At 39.5% G+C, this 22458-nt stretch overlaps 1 protein-coding gene across 1 annotated transcript in view; it reads right to left on the reverse strand.

The window, feature by feature from the left end:
• Positions 1-2034: 2034 nt before the first annotated feature.
• Positions 2035-22458, reverse strand: part of MYRIP (myosin VIIA and Rab interacting protein) — a 609431-nt gene continuing 589007 nt past the window's right edge. Inside the window, 4 exon segments of the mRNA XM_089672529.1 lie at positions 2035-8271; positions 8273-8296; positions 10929-11050; positions 19174-19234. Coding sequence (XP_089528655.1) covers positions 8038-8271; positions 8273-8296; positions 10929-11050; positions 19174-19234 — 441 coding nt within the window. The 3' untranslated portion in view covers positions 2035-8037.

Here is a 22458-nt window from a genome sequence, read left to right on the forward strand (position 1 = left end):
CAAGAATATTGCTACACTGAAACAGTTTTGTGAAGAGGAGTGGTCCAAAATGACTCCAGATCATTGTGCAGGTCTGATCTGCAACTACAGGAAACGTTTGGTTGAGGTTATTGCTGCCAAAGGAGGGTCAACCAGTTATTAAGTCCAAAGGTTCACATACTTTTTCCTCCCTGCACTGTGAATGTTTACATGTTATGTGCAATTAAACCATGGCAACATCTAATGTTTGTGTAGTATTATGTTCAGCAGACTGTGTTCTTCTATTGTTGTGACTTAGATGACATTCAGAGCACATTTTATGCCCAATTCATGCAAAACTCCACGTAATCCCAAAGGGTTCACATACTTTTTCTTGCAACTGTACCTTCTCTGGAGTGAGCATGGAAGCGGACTCTTGAACTTCAGTCTCTTTTAACTCAACAAATATTCATCTTGAAGCAGGAAGCCAAACTGACCACTATTAAACCAGACTTAGCCTTCCAACATCAAGAACAATGCAGTTATTGAGTACGTCCTTGAAGGCCACAGCATCTTCTAATGGTAAAGTCATGTATCTGGCCAAGTCCATAAGGGACACACTGACCAAAGGGGTGATTCAAAACCCTTGACATCCTGCTGTGATAACATGCTCTAAACTTGTAGAACTGGCACTTAATTCAGTCACCATAAGGGTATTGTCAAGCTGTCCTCTGGAGGCACTTGAAGGCACTTGAAATACTTCCACAGTTTTGCTTCTATTTAAAGGAATTCATCAACCTTACAAAAGGAGGAATCAACAACCTGGACAAAGGTCATCATCTTCTTGTTTAGAAGGGACTGATGGATTGATTGGCTTGAGAAGGCTCTGAGACCAGTTATAATGACCCGAACAAGGAAGACTAGACATTGCCAGAATAGATTACCCTTGCAGAAAGTGAATTCAGCAAATCCTTTAGAGTGGTTTGACCACATGCTTAATTAAGTTGTGTCAACTTGGTCACCATCATCTTAATCACTGTCTACTTAAACAAAAGAGGAATCATACAGTCATGTTCATCCACATGTTCTTTGGACAAATCTGGCAATCTATATGACCCTTTCACAAGGTGAGTGGAAGCAACTCCTTTAGAATGTATTGACCACAGTCAAGGAATGTGATAAATTGTTGGTGTCAACTTCTTTATCCCTGGTTGCTTGAACCAGCAGGGCTCATACAGTCATGCTCACTTGAATCTTCTTTTGGAAGATTCTGATGAGGATTGTTTGCCTGGAAGGCTAGGAGACTGCTCATTGATAGAACAGATAACCCTTTCACAGTCTGAGTACAAACATTCCTTCAGGGCCAGTTCACACTACATGCATCTCAGTTGCTTTTTCTCTGCATCCAAAACGCACACAAAGTAGGTTATATGGTTTACAATGTCATAGTTCACATGAGTGCTTGCAGTTTCAGTGAGTTCTGGTTGCAGAAAAAAGTAGAACATGTTGCATTTTCTCTGCACCGGAATGCACTGTAACGTACCAAAAACGCACTGGAATGCACATGTCCCTATTAAAATTTAAGAAAAATAGGGGAAAAAATGAACTGGAATGTATATAAAATGCATTGGAACAAGTCAAAAACACATAAAAAATGCATAAAAAACATGCATGCGGAAATGCATCTGGACTGCATTTTTATAGTGTGAACCAGACCTCAGAGTGTATTAGCCTCATTTGCTTTAAAGGAATGGCACGGGTATGTCGTTCCTTTAGAGTGCATGCACCGGCTATCAAAAAGGGCTAATATCTCCTAAATGGTGTACATTTAGGAGATATTAATTTTACCTACAGAGAAGCTTTATTCTATCACTATTGATTTGGTGATAATTCTTTTCAATTCCTGTTGTGTCTGTGGGGTAGGGAATGAAGGGAAGTCTTCCCAAATGGAAACAGATGAAAAAAAACAACAAGGGTTTAATTCTTTCCTTCTCTATTAAAAAAAAAATTTAGTTTTGGCTTTGGATAAAATTTGCTGGTAAGATTGTTGCAGAAAAAATAAATAAGAGAGACACATTTAATGGTTTATAACTTTTATCTCTCTGAATTTTATATTTGTAATCAACTGATTTTATTTAACTGACATGCATTTTAGTTACATTACATCCTTAGACCCATCTTTTTATTTCATTATATCCTCTCTTCAAGTTTCATCATACACAGATGCTACAGATGACGTGACAGAACATTTATTTATAATTTTTCAATTCCGCTTAATAGATTTTACCATATAGTCTTATTCTAGAACCTTTAAAATACTTTCATTTGTAAAAAAATTAAATCTGATATAAATATTAAAACTAAAAATAAACACTTGATGGCAAAATAATTATCATTGCAATATAGTATCTGAATAAACATTTTTTTACACTTATTTGGCACAAATAAATCTTTTTAACAGAAAGAAACATGAATGATTTTTTTTGCAGTGCTTACACAGTACATATTTCCATTTCAAAAGATTGAATAGTTTAACATTAGTACACTACAGTAGCTTCATAACATGCTTTTATGGAGAACCATTCCACAGCACATTAAACGCTTGATACTGTTTAATACAACAACATAAAAAAGGCAAAAAGTGTACTTTTTCATTCCATTAATTTTGCATTTTATATTAACAATCAGGCAAACAACTTTTATTCACATTTTGTTCAAAAAAAGAAATACACCTACAAAAGTGAAAATCTTCTCCTTAATAACAAAGAAGCAGTTAGCAGTGAAACAATGACAATGATAAATACTTTATTGTGGATTTCAATCAAAACATTTTTTTCTTCATAGATATAGCATGGAAAAGTTTAAATCACTGTTACGATTTAATTGCTATCCATACCCTCCATCTAAGATATTTTTCTCAATTTCGGTGCTGACCACACAGGAAATAATTATGAAAGCAATAGAAAACCTGGCAAGGGATTTACCCATCCTTACTCTATACAAAACAAACAAAAAATTTAGATGGAGCTCCTCTTTAAAACTGCAAATATGTCTAAAGGTAAAGGTTTTTTTATTTTGCATAGAGTTAGGTAGGGTTAAAACCTCTGCCATTTTTACTGCCTGTTTCTTATTTGAGAGATGTGCTTTCACTTTCTGTCTTTTAGACCCAAAAGGAAGTGAAAAGATAGATGTCCAATATGAGGGAACTCCCCTCTTAGCTGCCACAAGTGTTCACAGTGGAAGATTTGCCCTCTATTTCTGCTCAAGGGGAAACTCAAAATTTTGAATCTATGCTCACTTTCATTCCCTGTGACATTGGTGATCAGGACAGTTAGAGAGAGTGAACATTTGTAACAGAAACGGAGACAGAAAAAAAAGTCTGTATTTAACATCTCCACTCTTAAAAAAAAAGTTTTGCCATTAGTTTTGTCTTTAATGCTTTATTCATAAGATAATGTATGTAAAGGGTTTCAATCAGTCTTTTTGAATGGTGGCCTGGAGGCGAAATTCTGTGTAAAATATTTGAAGTATCAATGAGGGAAACAATGGTTCTATTATTATTATTATTATTATTATTATTAATAATAATAATAATAATAATAATAATCATTATAATATTTTGGTTGTTACTCCATTATTCTTAATAAAAAAATTTAAATATAACAATAGTATTTTGTTTTCAGACATTAACCCCATAAACCCATCTTTTTCCTAATTTGGAATGCTATTTACAGTGCTCAGCATAAATGAGTACACCCCAACAGATTTGTCAGAAAATCTTTACTTTCCTTTCAGCATAAACATTTTCTAAGGGACACTATATTGCCATTGATTGCAAACAAGATTTGTTAATTTGAACACACAAAATGTATTTTTCCCAACAAATTCATTCAAGGCCATGTTGCAAAAATGAATACACCCCAATGAAAGTCTTAGGAGCAAAGCTAAATTTTAGACAAGAAAATCCTAATTAACAAGAATTAATTATTCATTAAACAGGTGTCCAGCAGACAGTTGATTATAAAAGGGCGTTCGTGCTGTCAGCAATGGCACCACATTGAAGAGAAATGTCACAAGGCCTGAGAAATAAAATAAAGGTGAAGGCTACAAGAAGATCAGCAAAGCTTTACTTATCAGTTGGAATACTGTGGCAAACATTATACAAAAACTTAACACAGATGGAAGTGCAACCATCTCACAGAGATGTCCAGGCTGTCTACGGAAGTTAACACCTTGACAGGAGTGTTTTCTGATGAGACGGGTCGAAGAAAATAGCCATGAAAGTTCACTGCAGTTAGCTAAAGAAGTAGAAAGCAAAACTGGAGTGATTGTTTCCCGTGACACAATACACTGCAGAGGAATGGCATGTATGGGTGTCATCCACGAAGGAAGCCTCTCCTAAAGCCCATTTACAAAAAAGCCCACTTAAAATTTGCCAGGGCCCATGCTGAAAATGAAGATGACTACTGGGATTCTGTGCTCTGGTTTGATGAGACCAAGATAAATGTTTTTGGAACTGATGGCTTCAAAACTGTATGGGGTTGCAAAGGTGAGGAGTACAAATTAAAATACATAGTGCCTACAGTGAAACATGGTGGTGGCAGTGTCCTTCTGTGGGGCTGCATGAGTACTGCTGGTGTCGGGGAGCAGCATTTCATTGATGGTATCATGAATTCACAGATATACTGCTCTATTTTGAAAGAGAAGATGCTACCATCACTCCGTGCCCTTGGTCATCGTGCACTTTTCCCACATGACAATGATCCAAAACACACATCTAAGGCCACAGTTGCGTTTCTTAAGAAGAATAGGGTGAAAGTAATTCAGTGGCAAAGTATATCTCCTGATCTGAACCCAATCGAACACCTATGGGGAATTCTGCAGAGACAAGTTGACCATCACTCTCCATCCAGTAACCAGGCTCTAAAAGAGGTCGTTCTTAAAGAATGGAAACATATAGATGTTGCAATATATCGTCAACTTGTTTGTTCCATGCCTAGAAGACTTGGTGCTGTCCTTACAAATCATGGAGGTCATACAAATACTAAATGTTGTAGTTTTTTTTGTGGGGTGTATTCATTTCTGCATCAACAAATTTGAGTAAAACTGAAGATTTTGTAATCTAGGTTGTATTACTAACCTTACTTTCATGTAATGAGCTAAACAAATGTTCTATAAAACTCAGTTTTGTAAAATTTTGGAAATTGTTCTTGTGTTCATTGAGATATTCATTAAAATCTTACTTTTCAACAGGGGTGTACTCATTTATGCTGAGCACTGTGTATTCCTAGCTGCTGTTTCTGTGTATTAAGGAATAATTCCAGGCATGGTATATTTAATACATAACTACATTGGTCTAGCTCTTCTGTGTTTAAGAGATCACACAACTAAGTGCAAGGGAAGCATGTCTGATCCCTGCACAGCTCTTCAGTAAGGGACCCAACATCATCTACTCCACTCTGCATCAGTGTAAGAATAAAGTAGGTCAGTAAAGTGGTTGGGGCGCTGATCCAAGACAAAAGCATATGATGATAGGTGATGGACAAATAACAAATGTGTGAATGTGATAGGAAGAAATATTGGACAACAAAGTGGGTGCCAGGGTGCCAGGCTGTCAGACTGGTGCCCACACAGTTATTACAATCCACCATCTTAGGACTTAATGTCCAGTATTTCCTCCTTTCACCTGCAGTGCAAGCCCCAATGAAGGGAGATCTGTGAGCCCCTGAAACGTGTTGGCTGTACCTACTGACTTTTTATCAAGATTAATACATTTTAATGGACCATTTTTAGGCTTATGATGCTCTCAACATTTTTAATGAATCATTCTAGGGAACCATAGGGATATCCTATTGATAATCAAGATCACATTTGTCTTTGGGTCCTTCAACACCTAATTTGAACATATAATGAGGGAGGAATGATGAATACCAATGACAAGTAACAATAGACTACTGAACAGTTGAAAGATAAATTACAAGAAGCTTCTTTGCTCATTTTCATTTGTCTGTTGTCATTTGATAATAGGATTATAGTCTAACCAATGTAAATGGATGATGGTATATAATTTTTATGAAAGAAGGTCTGAAATATTCTAATGATGTCCCAAAACTGAGGACAGTACAAAAAATCTTGCACACCATCCACTCCAATCCATTGCACAAGCAGAGTATACAGGTATAAATTTGCATTTCTAAGCTAATGCCATCTCATTTGTTATCATTTATAATCTATTTGTGTACCAGATAGAAAACTCATACCACCTCATGTTTGGATAGAGCGGGTCAGAGTTAGACCCCTTTATTTTTTATTGCTGTCTGTGTTCCTGTTGAGGTGGACCACCCTTCTTTTTGTCCTTTTCATCATTGTCTCTTTCAGACAAAAAATTAAGTGAAATCCTTAATTTTACAAATGTCAACGAGCAAAAAAAGGAGGGAAGCCTTCCAATTTTCTGTTCCCTGTTCTGGTGACAATTGTCTAAGGGAATAACTTTCAGGAGGGTTCCGTTCATTTCTTTATACATCTCTTTGACAGAGATCTCAAAAATGGTACACAGACAGCAAACAATAATTTGCAGGGATTATAATCCTTATTTTTTTGTCTCTACATACACTTTAGGGGGTCCATTTATAAATGTTTTCACCCAAGATCCACACAAATTTCACCCAGGATTCACACATTTTTCCAGTGGAATACAGTTCGAAAACTGTGTGAATCTTAGTTAAAAGCTTTGCACATCCTGTTTAAAAGCAGTTAAAAATAGACTCCTTAAATCTAGGTTCACACCTATGCTTGTTGCGTTTGAGCCGTTTCTGCATTGCGTTTTTGCACTTGTCTTTTTGCCATGTTTTTTGATGCGTTCTGCGGGGGGGGGGGTCATTATTTTAAATTTTTCTTGTTGCTAGGCAGATTTTGAATGCAACACACATCAAAAATGTGGCAGAAATGCAGCAAAAACGCAATGCATGCTTTTCTGCAGCGTTCCGATTGAAGACTACAGAACCGAAAACACAACGTTTTGCATTCAAAAAAGTCCCTGACCTATTCCAAAAAACACACTGGGTGAAAACATGGTTATGTGAACCTGTCCCATAGGAAATCATGTTAAATGGACTGTACTGCGTTTCTGCAAAATGATGCAGAAAACGCTTAGATGTGAACCTAGGGTAAAGGCCTAATGTACCCTGGTTGTTCAGTCCCTGTGAATAGGATTCTTCTGAAGGTATAGGTGTACTAGCCAGCCCCACTGCCAGCAGCCTGTAAAATAAGAGGCTGAAAGCTGCTGTGGCTGGATTGGGCTTAATGGTGCATTAAATTATACTTTAGAGCAGTATGCACCCAAAGACAAATGACCAGAACGCAAGAAGTCTGTGTTTAATCGTCCCTTGGGTCATTCTGCCCCATCTTTCAGCCTCCCCTAGAGTTTTAAAGGCTGCCGGAAGCAGGTCTGGGCAGTGCACCTGTGTTTTCCTCCTGCCCAGGGGCTAAACACCACATGTGCACAAGGCCTAAATATTATGGGATATTTTTGTACTGACATATAAAAAATGGGGCTAAATTAAGCTGATTGGAGAGAATGCAGATATTACCATTTTAAAGGGCAGTTTACATTGAGAAAGAAAACATCTAAATGGTTACCATGGCAATAGCCCCTTTATCTATTTTACATTTTATTAAAACTCTTCCCCAGTGTTTGATGTTATTATAATTACCACAAATATCATTAATGGGTACTGGAGAGAACATTGCACAAAAATATTTTGTATGCATACCTGTACACGTAGATCTCCTCATGAACTTTTATTGTGTCTATGGAAGGCAATAACATACTAGAAGTATCTTACTTCAGTAGTCAAATTGCATCTGATAGAAAACAGTACAGTATCCATATAAGACCCCCGTATACATTTTTGAAAACACCTTTACAACAAAAACATTTGCTCCTTTTTTTTTTCTTTTCATTTGATATATGAATACATCAAAAATGAAAAATACAAAAACAGTTTTGGACACATTACCGGTAGTACAAGGATGGAAATAAAAAAAGTGCATAATAAATCAGAGAGCCTTTCTTGAAACTCAATATCCTTTTCCTGGTGTCTCCGAAGAACTTAAGGCAGAGTTCCAGTTAGACCATAATGTTGACCATTCCCAGTGAGGTATCTGAACAAAGCCAGATGATATAGGCATTGTAACATCACACAAGGATCTGTTTCTTTTATGGATAACATAATGGCTGTCAGATAAAGGCACTCTTGTGTACAGCTTTAGGCATCGTACTTTTTGGCAGTATATATTTGGGTCTTTAATACATTATGGTTGAGCCTTTAGTGGGTTCCTGAAAATAAAATTTCAAAAGAGAATAACAGGTTAGAACAAAGCGCTGTTTTGTATTGTTGGTGGATATTGCACAGCAGTAATGATTGCCTTTTTCTACTGCCCTTTTAATAGCAGCCCCTGTTTTTCTACTAGGCATTGCAAGTCATACAAAAAACTCTCATCCGTTGTTTCCATAAAAGAATGAATTTCTGCTTCACTAATTAGATAGCACTATGCATATAGCAAGTACAGTATATGACATGCACCCTATAGCTGGAATGCTGGAATTCCCATAACAACCTCCATTAATCTCCCCAGAAAGAAAACAATACAGATATCCCTATAATTAATTATTATAGTTGTCAGATTTCCCAGTAAGCTTTGAGAGCATTAATCTGTGCATATATTTACAGCATGGTGATGCAAATTCATACTTTGTGTTTTAAATCTGGAGTTCTCCATTTTTAACAGATTCTCAAATAATAGATTGATGACAATTGATAGTTTAAATACCTGCAGTTATAAATGCATGACAGAAATAAGTATCACATGGTCAGAAACGTGATTCTAGGTTCTAGTGCTGCTATTTGTCAGTAATGTCACTAGACTTGAGCATCCAATCAGGTTCACCAATGCTGCCATCTTGCCACTTGCAACTGCAACTGTGTAAACTATAGCCTGTCTTTTTAAGCACATGGAGGAGTGATCAGGTTTGCTTTACAACTGTATGGTATTTTAAATTCCATTCATGTTTTTGTGCAGGTATGTGGTTTTGAACTGGGGCCCACTTGTATTAAATGTGGTGGCTACATTAGTTTCTTTTTCACTTTTCCCATAATTGTTAGCTAGTAATCCTACAAAATAAAAACACTTTCTGTCCTAGGGAGGTTACACTCACTCCACTGCATCTATGGAGGAATACTAGGCCACTCCCCTGAACTTAACTACAAATACATCTTACTCTCTTCAACCCAATTATATTCTGGGTGGGGAAATATATAATTTACAGAAGATAGCTTCAATTCACAAAAGGAGACAGGCACTGCATTTCTAACAAGTTCAACAGGTATTTTCTGTACTTGCTGAAATTGTTCTTAGACTGGAAAATTAAAACAAATGCAGCTGCCACATCTAGGTACTAGCAAGTAGCAGTTTATTACATTTTTGTTATTGGATATACTGTACATATCCTTTAATTCTCTGCACAGTTATGATGACAACTCTAAATTTTGGATTTCCTGGCACCTTCCGCTCCATTGAAGATGGTTATCAGGACATATAGAGCCTAACAGGGACAAAGCCAGGGACAAACTTCACATGGGGTTCTAATTCTTCAACACTCTTCCAAAGTTAAAAAAGTCTATACATACAATTTAAATCAACTCAAGTAAAACAGCTGGCTGAACAAATGTGGCATATGAGTAAATTTTCTACAAGCCTTTGCACAGCAACTAAATTTTTGTTAGCTTAGCTTAACCACACTAGAATCCAGAATGAGTGATATAATATCAGTGATAAAACCAGGGCTTTTCTCACTGGGAATGCGGGGGGGACAAAGTTCCAGTGCCTTTAGCACTGAATGTATGTAATGGCAAGTGGTTCTGTGGTGTGCTGGACCATCTATTGATTCTGGCCGCCAGGGGTTCAACTGTTGTGGGGGTCTTGAGGGAGGGGGTCTATTGTTGATAGATGCTAAAGGGTCTATTGATGCTGATTGCTGGGAGACCTATTGTTGCTGGTGGGAGTCTATTGTTGCTTAGGGGGTATTTTTTGTGGTGGGTCTATTGTTGCTGGCTGCAGGAGATCTATTTTACTTCTTTTCTTGTTATCATTAACACATTCCATACAAATTACTTAATACTACAAAATGATACCTGGCTCTACATCCTCTAAAAGGCGTGGTACTGGGAGATGGGTAGGGGGTGGAACCAAGGGACAGTGCTCAGAGGTGGGTAGGGGTTTGAGACAAGGAGTGACTCGGAAGAGGGAATACCTGCACCTATTTTCTGAGAAAAAAAGGCCCAGATAAAACTATACAGAGAAAGGTCATACCAGTAGATGGCTGGATCATTGGTATCCACCAAACACTAAAAGATCTGTTCAAACTAAAGCCTTTTAAAAATAAATACAACTTTGGGTGTAGGAGGGTAACATTGTTGCTGCTGGTGTTTTGGAGACTGTGGTTTCCAGCACTAGAAAAACTGGAAAGACTCTTAAAGATGAACTCCAGACGAAGCTAAATACATTCAGCCAGTCTTAATAATTAAACAGCCCTGCCAGGAAGCAACCAGTTTGGTTACCTCCCTTTTCTTTCTGCTGCAGATAAGCAATACAGCTTGGTCCTTGCGTTTAACTTGACAATAAAAGAGCGGCAGTCAGATGGAAGAGCAGAGTCAGCACATGTGCATGCAGTAGAGCCTCAGTGGTTCCTAGTGCTGTCCTTCTGCCAACATATCAAGCGCTACTGCAAAAAAGGTTACAGGAGATTGATACCAAGGCAGATTAAGGGGCTTGCACTAGTTCCATTGAAAAATACAATTAATATTTTAATGAGTAGATAACTAAAATAATTGTTGTTTTCTGATTTCTGTTTTTCAGCTTTAATATCCCTGCATTGTACAGATAGCAAACCCAATAAGGATATTGCTCACCATGACTTCTTTAGCAGTACTCTTCCATTCTTTAGATCTTTGGGTTAAAGATCCCTGCAGCACAAAATTTCTGTTGAATGCCTTTAGTGTGTTCACTGCTGGGTGTTCTGGCAGTTCTTCATCTTTTCACATATAAAAAGAGAAAAAAAAAAAAAATTTAAAGATATTAAACCCTCTGTTTTAAGCGCTTTCAGCAGGTGATTTCATCACTTAGTATGCATCTTCATTATATTTTAATCTTTGTCTTTGTACCTGTTTAAGCTCGTGCCTGTTTCAGGGTGGCTGTTTTCTCTTGCATTATCCTGTGGGGTCACACTTGCATGCAGAGACTAGAGCTATTTCTCTCTACACTGTGTGCATCAATAGAAACTCACAGCTTTGTAGCCTAGGATGGCAAGGCACTCCTCTGGTTCCCTCTCTTCATCAAAATAACACACTGGCCTCTGGTAAATAGAAATTGCATGCATGATATATTTTTTCATAGTTCCATTGGTCCCACTTCTTTTTCTTTTTTTTTTTTGGAGTAAGTAGGAAGGGTTACAGTTTTGTTAGGATTATATTTTTGTTTATCACCCCACTGAAGAAATGTTATCTCACTTTTTGTCCTCCAGGTAGCTAAAGGCATCACGACGAACAGACTGTGATAAAAAAAAGAAGTTTTTCCCTCTCTTACTGTACTGAAATGTTTTTCTGTATTTATCTGTGTCCCTGTTGCCGAGAGTTTCCACCAATTTCTGTCCTGACAGGAAGTGAAGGGAAATCTGCACAACAGAAGCTCGGATGACAATAAAAACCTTATTCACTTCCTACAATACAGTGGGGCACCATCATCACTTATCCCCCTACACATACACATTACCGTCATCTCTTTCTTTTCCCTCCTCTCTCTTTTTTTTCAGTTTTCTCCTTCCTTCCATCTTCTTCCTTAGCGGTTTTATCTCCATCTGTACCTTTTTCTCTATACTCCTCTTATTACCAGTCCCTGGGGTATAACTTCACAGCCCAGTGCCATGTTGTATAGGTGATAGGTGGGGGGGGGGGGGTAGTGTTAGATGCACGCATGCACGTAGTGACTAGATGGATCCCTTTGAGAACGTGCTTGCACATGAAACGCGTCAGAGAGGAGCCTACGTGCTGAAGTCACGCCGCCGCATCCACGTGATGTCTTTGTAAGTGCTTTTTATCCATTGATGATTTTATGCTCCATGTGGTTGCTATCTTTTTAATAAAACATACTACACTATATGATACTGTCTCTGGGCTTGGTCTATGAGCTTGCCCTCTAGGAGGAATCCCTTTCCTTGGTTCACCATTGGATGGAGATAGAGACTTGGCTACTCTACTTTTGATTGTTCATTTGGTGTATCACTGGCTTCTGGAGAGATCCCACCATCAACCGGGTCATCGGCAGGAGGAACAAGCAGGAACACCCCTTAGTGTCATTCCGCTCTGGGCTTGCTTGCTATTTACTTCTGATGAGTGCATTATGGTGGAGGTGCAGTGCGGAAGTCACAGAAGTCACTACATTTTGTTGATTTGATCACATCACTATTTTTAGGACTATTATGATATTTAGAGGACTAATATATTTTCATTTGTTATTGTTATACCATCCATTTTGTTTCTTCATTGGAGTATTCACTATTCTCTATTTCTTTTTTATGTTTCCTTTCTCTTTTACTATAACACTGGTCATCATTGATTATAACACACATTTTTATTAGAGGTGCACATTGATATTGTTTTGTTTTGGTGGAGACATAGGGTTTGCCATGTTGTGCTAGCTGCTTTACTTTTTCCTTTTTTGTCTTTATTCTTTGATTATACATTTTCAAAAACCCTCTGTATATTGCACATGCCTAATGTAATGTGATGGCCTGTCTTTACTTATTCTGTAACATGTTCTCTACTTAATGAATAAATAATTTGAATAAGGAAAAAAACCTAACTCACCATGTTTGGCTGGAATTTAAGCTGGGATTTAACGGGTTTAAAACCGTGTTTCCTTTAAGAGAAAATCTTGTTGCCAAACTTTGCTTTTGCCTTAAAGCAGTTTTAGGCCCCTTTCACACAGGTGGACCATCTATCCGTTTGTCATCCATCTGTTGATGGTTGAAAAACGAACAGCAATGTATTTCTATGGAGCAACGGGAATGCATGATCATCCATTTACTATCCATTTACATTCATATCCATTCCAGTCCATTTTCTTTAAACGGACAAGGGTACATCTAGATCTGTTGAAATGGAATGGAAAGGATGTAAACAGATGCCATCCATTTAGATTTATCCCGTTTATAACCATTTTTAGGCAAGAACATTTTTTACTTATACTTCACCTATCACCTTTGATCAGTCTCTGCAACAACTTAAGCTCCTTTCAGATGGATCCCGCTGAGTAGGCAGATGACAGCAGCAGAACAGACACAGACATATCCCGCTGACTTCTATGGAGCAGTTAGATGGAAACAGATCGCATGTCCATTTTCACCAGATGTTTGGGGAAAGGATCCCCATCCGTCTGTTTTTGGCATACAGGATTTGATCAGATGCCATCAGGTGTCAACAGACACTTGTCCATTGACACCCGCCGGTCCATAGAGGTCTATGGATGGTCTGATCGGGTCTGCCTGAAAAACTGACAGGCGGACCCGATCGGACCGTCAGTGTGAAAGGGACCTAAGTAAAAACAGATTCAAAAATGGATGTAGACTGATGTAAACAGTCCTGAAATAAATGGAAGTGAAAACCTACGTAAGCTGACATAAACTGAACTGAAAACTGATGTAAAAACTGAACTGAATCAGTTTTTTCTTTGAAAAAATGTGACTGGATGAATGATGCCCGTGTGAAAGGGGCCTTAGAACCCCAAACCAAAAATGTAATATATTGCAGCTTACCAATCATTAGGTGTTTTCTTTTTTACATTTTTTTTTGCACTCAGTGTTTACCTGGTGATCTGGCAAGTAACACACCCCCTGATTTAGTGTTCCTGCACTCTGGATGAAGGAACAACAGAGACACCTTTGGATAGCAGCATTGTCAGTTTGGGGGGGGGGGGTTATCGTTAGATGTACTAACACATTTATTGAAGTGAAACTCCAGATAACACACTTTATGAACAGTTTTTGTTCATTTTGTGATAATGGCTTTACATAAATTAATTAAAGCTGATCATTGACAAGCAGCCTTGTCAGTGGTAAATGGTTTGTCACAACCCCTAACTTCTATATCAGCAGGAAAGCTTGTTGTGTTGAAAAACAACAGATTTACTGGCTGGATCATCAGGTGAAAATGAAAGAAAGAAAGAAAGCCTCTGAACTACAGGACTGCAATTTTGCACATCACATTAGCCATAAATTCACATAGTCAGAGAAACAGAAAAGTATCACTGCAAAAAAAGTTGTAATTGTGACTAATAGCTACACCCAGTAAGAGTTGCTACTCTGTTCTAAATTCATAGCACATCATCATTTCCACACCATCAAAGAAGACTGCATAAGGTACTGTAATAAGCATCTCAAACGAAAATACATTTGCTAAATTAATATTTATTTTTCAGGCCACATTCACATTTGTGAGCACGTATTTGTAAGTGTTAATGCATGGTACTATCAGTGAATGTACCTCGTGGTGTATTGCCATTCATTATAAATAGTGCCCCAATACAGAAGTCCAAAACACTGAGAAAAAAATAGGGCAGGTGTTTCTTTGGTCCATCAATACATGAAAATGTGTGTACTGGATCCTTAAATTGAGGAACTCAATTTGCAATGAATGCTAATTCTTAAGTGCACTAATCTGTAGTAACCATCCTGTCTGACTAATAAGGGAATCCTAATTGGTTGCTCTGGGTTGGATTTAATCACTAGCCAAAAACTAGCTAAAAATCACTGACTGGCTGGAGTCAATTTACACTCATTTTCATAACAGATCTGTCTAGAAGTAAGCGGCATAGGAGCCCAGATTTATTACCTTGCCTAGCACCATTATTAATCATAATCCGGCTCTATCAGGAAGGATCATACTGTAAATGATTGTAGTGAAATATGAATATAGATATCTAATAGATATATCACTAAATTGGGGGAAGCAGTCTGAATGTGGGCCGCATCACTGTCCTATTCGATCTGCCATTTTCTTCTCCAATCCGTTGCTCTGTAATCCTCACGGAGCAGACAGTGGGAGGCAGGACAGTTCTGGATGGAGGGCAGGAGATGCCAGAGGTTAACAAGCAAGTGATTGGCTGCTAGGATGAAGGATGGTCTTAGCAACCAATCACTATCTTGCAGCTCCTGCCCTCCATCCAGACATGCTGTGGCTTCCGCCCTTTGATCTGTCTGTATAAGGTAGGACAGTGAGGGGTGACGAAGTTAAAGGAATTAGCGGCTGATGTGAAAAGGAGCTGAGGACTGAATGTGGGGGGGGGGGGTAACTGAAGATTGTAGTGTGGGGGGGGGTCTTAGGGTATTAAAGTGGGGGGGGGCTGAGGATGTGGGGGGGGTCAAGAGCTGTAATGGGGAAAGCTGAGGACTGTGATGTGGGAAGAGCTAAGGATATTAAAATGGGGGGACTGAGGACTGTGATTTGGGGGGCTGAAGACATTAAAGTGGTAGGGTTGAAGACTGTGATGTGGGGAGCTGAGGACATTAAAGAGGAGGCTGAGGACTGTAATGTGGGGGGGTCTGAGGACACAAAAGTGAGGGGACTGGGGACTATGATATGGATGGGGCTGAGGACATTAAAGTGGGGGGCTGAGGACTGTGATGTGGGAGATGAGGACATTAAAGTGGGGGGCTGAGGATTGTAAGGTGAGTGGGGCTGAGGACATTAAAGTGGGGGGTTGAGGACTGTAATGTTGCGGGGGCTAAGGAGAGTAATGTGGGGAGAGCTGAGGACTGTGATGTTGGGGGGGAGGTGAAGACTGATGTGGGGGTAGCTGAGGACTGTGATGTGGGGGGAGCTGAGGACATTAAAGTGGGGGGCTGAGGACTGTAATGTGAGGGGGTGGGGACATTAAAGTGGGGGAATTGAGGACTGTCATGTGGAGGGGCTGAGGACATTAAAATGGGGGGCTGAGGACATTAAAGGGGGGGCTAAGGACAGTAATGTGGGGATCTGAGGACTGTAATGTGGGGGACTAAGGACAGTAATGTGGAGGGGCTGAGGACTATGATGTGGGGGCTGAGGACAGTGATGTGGGGGCTGAGGACAGTGATATGGGGGAGGGCTGAGAAATATAATGGGAGGAATTAACACAGTAATGTGGGGTGGCTGAGGAGTGTAATGTGGGGTATTGATTTAAACAGAGGACAGTACTGTTGGTGTGGTTAATGTCAGGGAAGTGTAAGAACACTTCTGTGAAAGGGGTGGAGGGGGTGATGTAAAGAGGGGTAGCTGAGGACACTCATCAAGAGGGGATCTTAATGTGAAGGAGGGAGGGGACTGCGATGTTCAATTGAGACACTGTTGTAAGAATGTGTTCAGATCCATGCATGTGCATTTGGTACACTCGACATGGGTAGATCAGCCCATTCATTTTAATGGGCTGCACTACCAGTGAGAAACACAGAGAAAGAAGTCCTTGACCTTTTTATTTTCAAAACTGTGCTGCACCAAGCCACATGGGACTGCAGCAACATGTGGTTTGGCGCACACAAAAAGTGCACCATAGGTGCTGAAATGAGATTTGAACCTCTGCTGGAAGAAAATTGTACTGACTCACTTTGGTGAATTTTAATTTATTACCTCTGGATTAGATGGATCATGTAAAAATACAGTGCATCCAGAAAGCATTCCCAGTGCTTAACTTTTGCCACATTTTGTTGTTACAGCGTTATTCCAAAATGGATTAAATTCATTTTTTTCCTCAACATTCTACAAACAATACCCCATAATGACAACGTGAAAGAAGCTTGTTTTGAAATATTTGCAATTTATTAAAAATAAAAAATGAAAAAACACATGTACATAAGTATTCACAGTCCTTGCCATGACAATCAAAATTGAGCCCTGGTGCATCCTGTTCCCACTGATCATCCTTGAGATGTTTCCACAACTTGATTGGAGTCCACCTGTGGGAAATTCAGTTTATTGGACATGATTAGGAAAGGCATACACCTGTCTATATAACGTCCCACAGTTAACAGTGCATGTCAGAGCACAAACCAAGCCATGAAGTCCAAGCAATTGTCCGTAGACCTCTAAGACAGGATTGTATCAAGGCACAGATCTGGGGAAGGGTACAGAAAAATCTCTGCAGCATTGAAGGTTCCAATGAGCACAGTGGCCTCCATCATCCGTTTGGAACCACCAGGAATCTTCCTAAAGCAAGTTGCCCGGCCAAAATGAGCGACCGAGGGAGAAGGGCCTTAGCCAGGGAGGTAACCAAGCACCCAATGATCACTCTGAAAGAGCTCCAGCATTTCTCAGTGGAGAGAGGAGAACCTTCTAGAAGAACAACCATTTCTTCAGCACTCCACCAATTAGGCATGTATGGTAGAGTGGCCAGACGGAAGCCACTCCTCAGTAAAAAGCAAATGGCAGCTGCCTGGAGTTTGCCAAAATGCACCTGAGGGACCCTCCGACCATAAGAAACAAAACTCTCTGGTCTGATGAAACAAAGATTGAACTCTTTGGCCTGAATGCCAAGTGTCATGTTTGGAGGAAACCAGGCACTGCTCACCACCCAGCCAATACCATCCCTATAGTGAAGCATGGTGGTGGCAGCATCATGCTGTGGAGATGTTTTTCAGCGGCAGGAACTGAGAGACTAGTCAGGATTGAAGGAAAGATGAATGCAGCAATGTACAGAGACATCCTTGATGAAAAACTTTTCCAGAGCGCTCTGGACCTTAGACTTGAGCGACGGTTCATCTTTCAACAGGACAACAACCCTAAGCATACAGCCCACATAACAAAGGAGTGGCCCAGACTTGAACCCGATTGAACATCTCTGGAGAGATCTGAAAATGGCTGTGCACCGACAGTCCCCATCCAACCTAATGAAGCTTGAGAGGTACTGCAAAGAAGAATGGGAGAAATTGCTCAAAAATAGGTGTGCCAAGCTTGTAGCATCTTACTCAAAATGACTTGAGGCTGTAATTGGTGCTACAGGTGCTTCAACAAAGTATTGAGCAAAGGTTGTGAATACTTATGTACATGTGTTTTTTTTTTGTTTTTTATTTTTAATAAATTGCAAAGATTTCAAAACAAACTTCTTTCATGTTGTCATTATGGTGTATTGTTTTTAGAATGTTGAGGAAAAAAATGAATTTAATCCAATTTGGAATAAGGTTGTAACATAACAAAATGTGGCAAAAGTTAACCGCTGTGAATACTTTCTGGATGCACTGTAATTGGGCAATATAGTGAAATGTTAACTTTAAAGCTAAACATTACAATAATAAGTCAGTCAATGTTTACTCAAAATACACTATAATGTAATTTCCCTTGTAACTAGTATTTGTCCATTGCATACGTGGTAGTTTAACCAGGAAGATTAGTAGTAGAATTGAATGTTGGACACTTAGAGGTACAAGCTGTTACATTATCTCTCAGTACTCGGACTTTCTAGACACTACCTTTTACAGCAAAACTCTAGTATAATAAAACCATCTCATTTTGTTGCTCTCAAGTTTATTATAAAAAAATTCTGTCTCGTTAGTAATTCCCAAATCTTGAATGCTTCAGATGATGGTGTTCCATTACTATATTTTATTAGCAGAATTAAAATGTTGCCCAGTTAATGGTGTAGAGCAGTGGTCTCCAAACTACGGCGTGGGGACCCTTTGCATGCCCTTATCGGGCCCTTGGGGCACTTTTTCTCCCAATGATATAAGACACTATTCCTCTCATTGACACCAACAAGGGGGCATAATTCCTGCTACTGACATCAACAACAGGCACTATTCCTCCCATTGACACCTACAATGGGGCACTATCCATCTCACTGAAACAAACCATGAGGCACCATTCCTCCCACTGACACTAACAATGGGGCACTATTCTTCCCACTGACAACAACGATGGGGCACTATTTCTCCAACTTATACCAACAATAGGGCACTATTCCTCCCCCTAATGCCAAAGATGCATTGTTTACTCCTAAAGATGCAGGACAATTTCTACTCCCAATGGCTACAATCCAGTCCCCCTAAAGACTGAAAGCCAGTAAAGAGCTGGCATAGAGCTTTCAATAAGGTTCTATTAAATGTCAATATTGTTGTGCTGTGCATTGCATTACCATGTAGAGGAGTTGCTGGTAGTTTTCGCCGTTGCTGTCTTGAAGTGTCTATTGTTTGAATCTGCCAAAGCAAATAAGAATTAATAATAAGATAAATAAGGTTACAATTCTTGCACTGCTTACAACAGAATCTTATACATATTTAAAAAAAATCATCCAAACACTTTAAACAGCAGCCTATACTATTTAAAAAGGCAATGGGTGGAAATCTTGAAAGAGGGAAGTGTTTTGCACAAAACACTCCCCCCCCACCATTCCTGATATATCTCCTGAAACATCAGCATCCTCTAACTTCTTACTTTCATGCTTCTTCTGGATCAGTGACAAAAAGTATTGAGACCAGAGCCAGCCAGGAAACTATGATTTTTTTTATGAAAGGGGCCAATAGTGACAGCTTCTGTATCACTCCTAGCAAAGATTTCATTAAAAGCACTCTCAACAAAGTTGGTCATTTGAGCTGGTACCAAGATAGATGGGATTTTACACACTTGCAGCTTCTGCCATTGGGATACCAGACCGTAGCAATTAGTAAGTGGTTGGTCAGCAGATAGAATGTTTAGGTTTGGTGGATATCAAAACAGAAAAAAGAACTGCAGGAGCAGATTGGGTAAACAGTTGGTGAATCCACTTTTGCTCATCTCTAACTGTGAATACAAAAATAGGATTTTTGATTTGACCATAAAAATCCGTTTCTTGGAGTACAGTACAGAAAACAGGATCTTTAGTATTTACTACAGTAATAAGCACAAAAGCAAACATTTATTATATTGCAGCTTGCCAATTCTTACATGTGATGGCTGTATTAAGCTTTCTTTCTTTTATTTACATTTGGTGATTCAGCAAGCAAGTCTGCTGTTTTTTAGAAGTTCAAGCTCTCCAGCAGAATGTATCAGTTTACATGGATGAGACAACCCACTTACCACTGGCAGGGTAATTAAAATGTTCAGCTTCTATTTATTCATGTAAAATCTTTAACCCAAAAGGAAAACAAAATGTTTGCTGTAATGGATTATAACGTATTAGCTGGAGGTTGGCTTCAATTTGTTATTCAAACCAGCTAATACATTTAATGGTCCCATCCATCCCCCTTGGACTGACAATGCTGCTGTCTGCTGTGTCTTGGCTCATTCCTCTAAGGTGGTGTCTCACTAATACAGGAGATGTGTTACTGGCCAGATCACCAGGTGAAAAGAGAGGCAGAAAAATCCAAAGAGAAGAAAACAGATGCAGCCACCACATCACATGATTGGTAAGCTGCAATATGACATCTTTTTTGTTTTGGGTTTAATAGCACTTTAACTATGTTACTGTAAATACAGCTATCTCCAAGTGAATGGACACCTGCAAAAAAATAGCTGCAGGGACATCCCCTATATAACTCCTCCCACTCTCAGCTAGTCTCGGTTTTGAAGCAAGATTTATGGGGATCATTAGAACAGAAGCAGAATGAAGAAACCTATGTCCTGACACTGATTTTACTGTCAAATTAAAAAGTCCTATTTTCTTAGTCATATAGTATAGGACACAGGATGTTTAGTCTTTAAACATTGGACATCCAAAAGCAGTCCAACTGAGGGTTGGGCAGCACAACACACACACTCCAACAGGCCCACATAGCAAATATGTCAAGAAAGTCTAAGCATAATTCGGAAAGGTGCTTGTAGCACCTTAAGTCAGAAACTGGCATTAGAGGAGGCCTGAACATTCACTGAATAAAACTTAACAAATGCGTGAACAGAAGACCAGATGGGGGCCTTGAAATCTCAGAAACAGATGTCTAATGCTAAAAAACCCATGAAGCAACAACAGATCTAGTAGAGCGTACCTTAACAGAGAAGGGAGGAATTCTATACATTATGCTATCCTAGATCAGGGGTCTCCAAACTTTCTAGAAAAAGGGCCAGTTGACTGCCCTACAGACTGTAGGGGGGCCAGACTGTGAAAATTGGGAGTAGAAAAGGTCCTGATGTCAGTGGGGAAAAAACAATGCACTATCTTTGGTGTCAGTGGGAGGAATTGTGCCCCATCATTGATGTCAGTCAGAGGAATTCTGCCCCATCATTAGTTTCAGTGGAAGACATTGTGCCCCATCAGGAGGTCACTGGGCCCCATTGTTGGTGTCATTAGGAGGAATTGTGCCCCATCATTGGTTTCAGTGGGAGGAATTGTGCCTCATCAGTGGGGTCATTGGGCCCCATTGTTGGTGTTATTGGGAGGAATTCTGCTCCATCATTGGTATCAGTCAGAGGAATTGTGCCCCATCATTGGTTTCAGTGGAAGGAATTGTGCCCCATCAGTGGGTTCATTGGGCCCCATTGATGTGTCATTTGGAGGAATTGTGCCCCGTCATTGGTGTCAGTCGGAGGAATTGTGCCCCATCATTGCTTTCAGTGGAAAGAATTGTGCCATTTTGGGCCCCATTGTTGGTGTCATTGGGAAGACTTGTGCCCCATCATTGGTGTCAGTCAGGAGAATTGTGTCCCATCATTGGTTTCAGTGGAAGAAATTGTGCCCCATTAATGGGGTCACTGGGCCCCATTGTTGGTGTCATTGGGAGGTATTGTGCACCATCATTGGTGTGAGTGGGGGGAATTATGGCCTATTGTTGGTATCAGTGGATGAAAAAGTGCCCCAAGGGCCAGATAACAGAAAGTAAAGGGCGGCATCTGGCTCTCGAGCCACAGTTTGGAGACCACTGTCCTAGATCATAGGCTAGAATGATGACTTGTCTAACGTCCCTAGTAATGGTGGATCAAGAAGCATAGAGCCCCCCTTGGGAACCCTTTGGAAATGCCACGTACGCATGTACCATGCTAAAACAGTGGAGAAAGATTTCTTTGGGATGTCTCGCAGCAAAACATAAGGAGGGAAGAACAATGTCCTGGTTAACGTGAAAGGAGATCACCACCTTAGCAAGAAAAGAGGCTTTTTAAGTCTCAGGACAACCTTGACTTTGTGTAACACTAACAAAATTCTTTACAGGAAAAGGTTACTAACGCATAGACTTTCATTGCAGAGATGACAGCAATGAGAATGGTAACCTTGCAGGTAAGTTCAGAGAAGAAAGTATTCCTTGAAGAGCAACCTTAGAAAGTTGCCTGGACAAGGCTATATCATTTCCAGGTTTTCCTGAAAACAGGTCACAGGGGTGCAGAATGAACTGCACTCCTTTGATTCATAGAAGTACAGCCAAAAAAGCTTTGGCTACACTTCTCCTTTAATTATCTAATATTGGTCATAAAATTGCTTGGTAAATTTTATTTGTATTTGTTTATCTTTCTGTAA

The sequence above is a fragment of the Staurois parvus genome, unplaced genomic scaffold, assembly GCF_062004578.1.
Source record: "Staurois parvus isolate SC_StPar_1 unplaced genomic scaffold, SC_StPar_1.0 ptg000130l, whole genome shotgun sequence".
NCBI lineage: Eukaryota > Metazoa > Chordata > Amphibia > Anura > Ranidae > Staurois > Staurois parvus.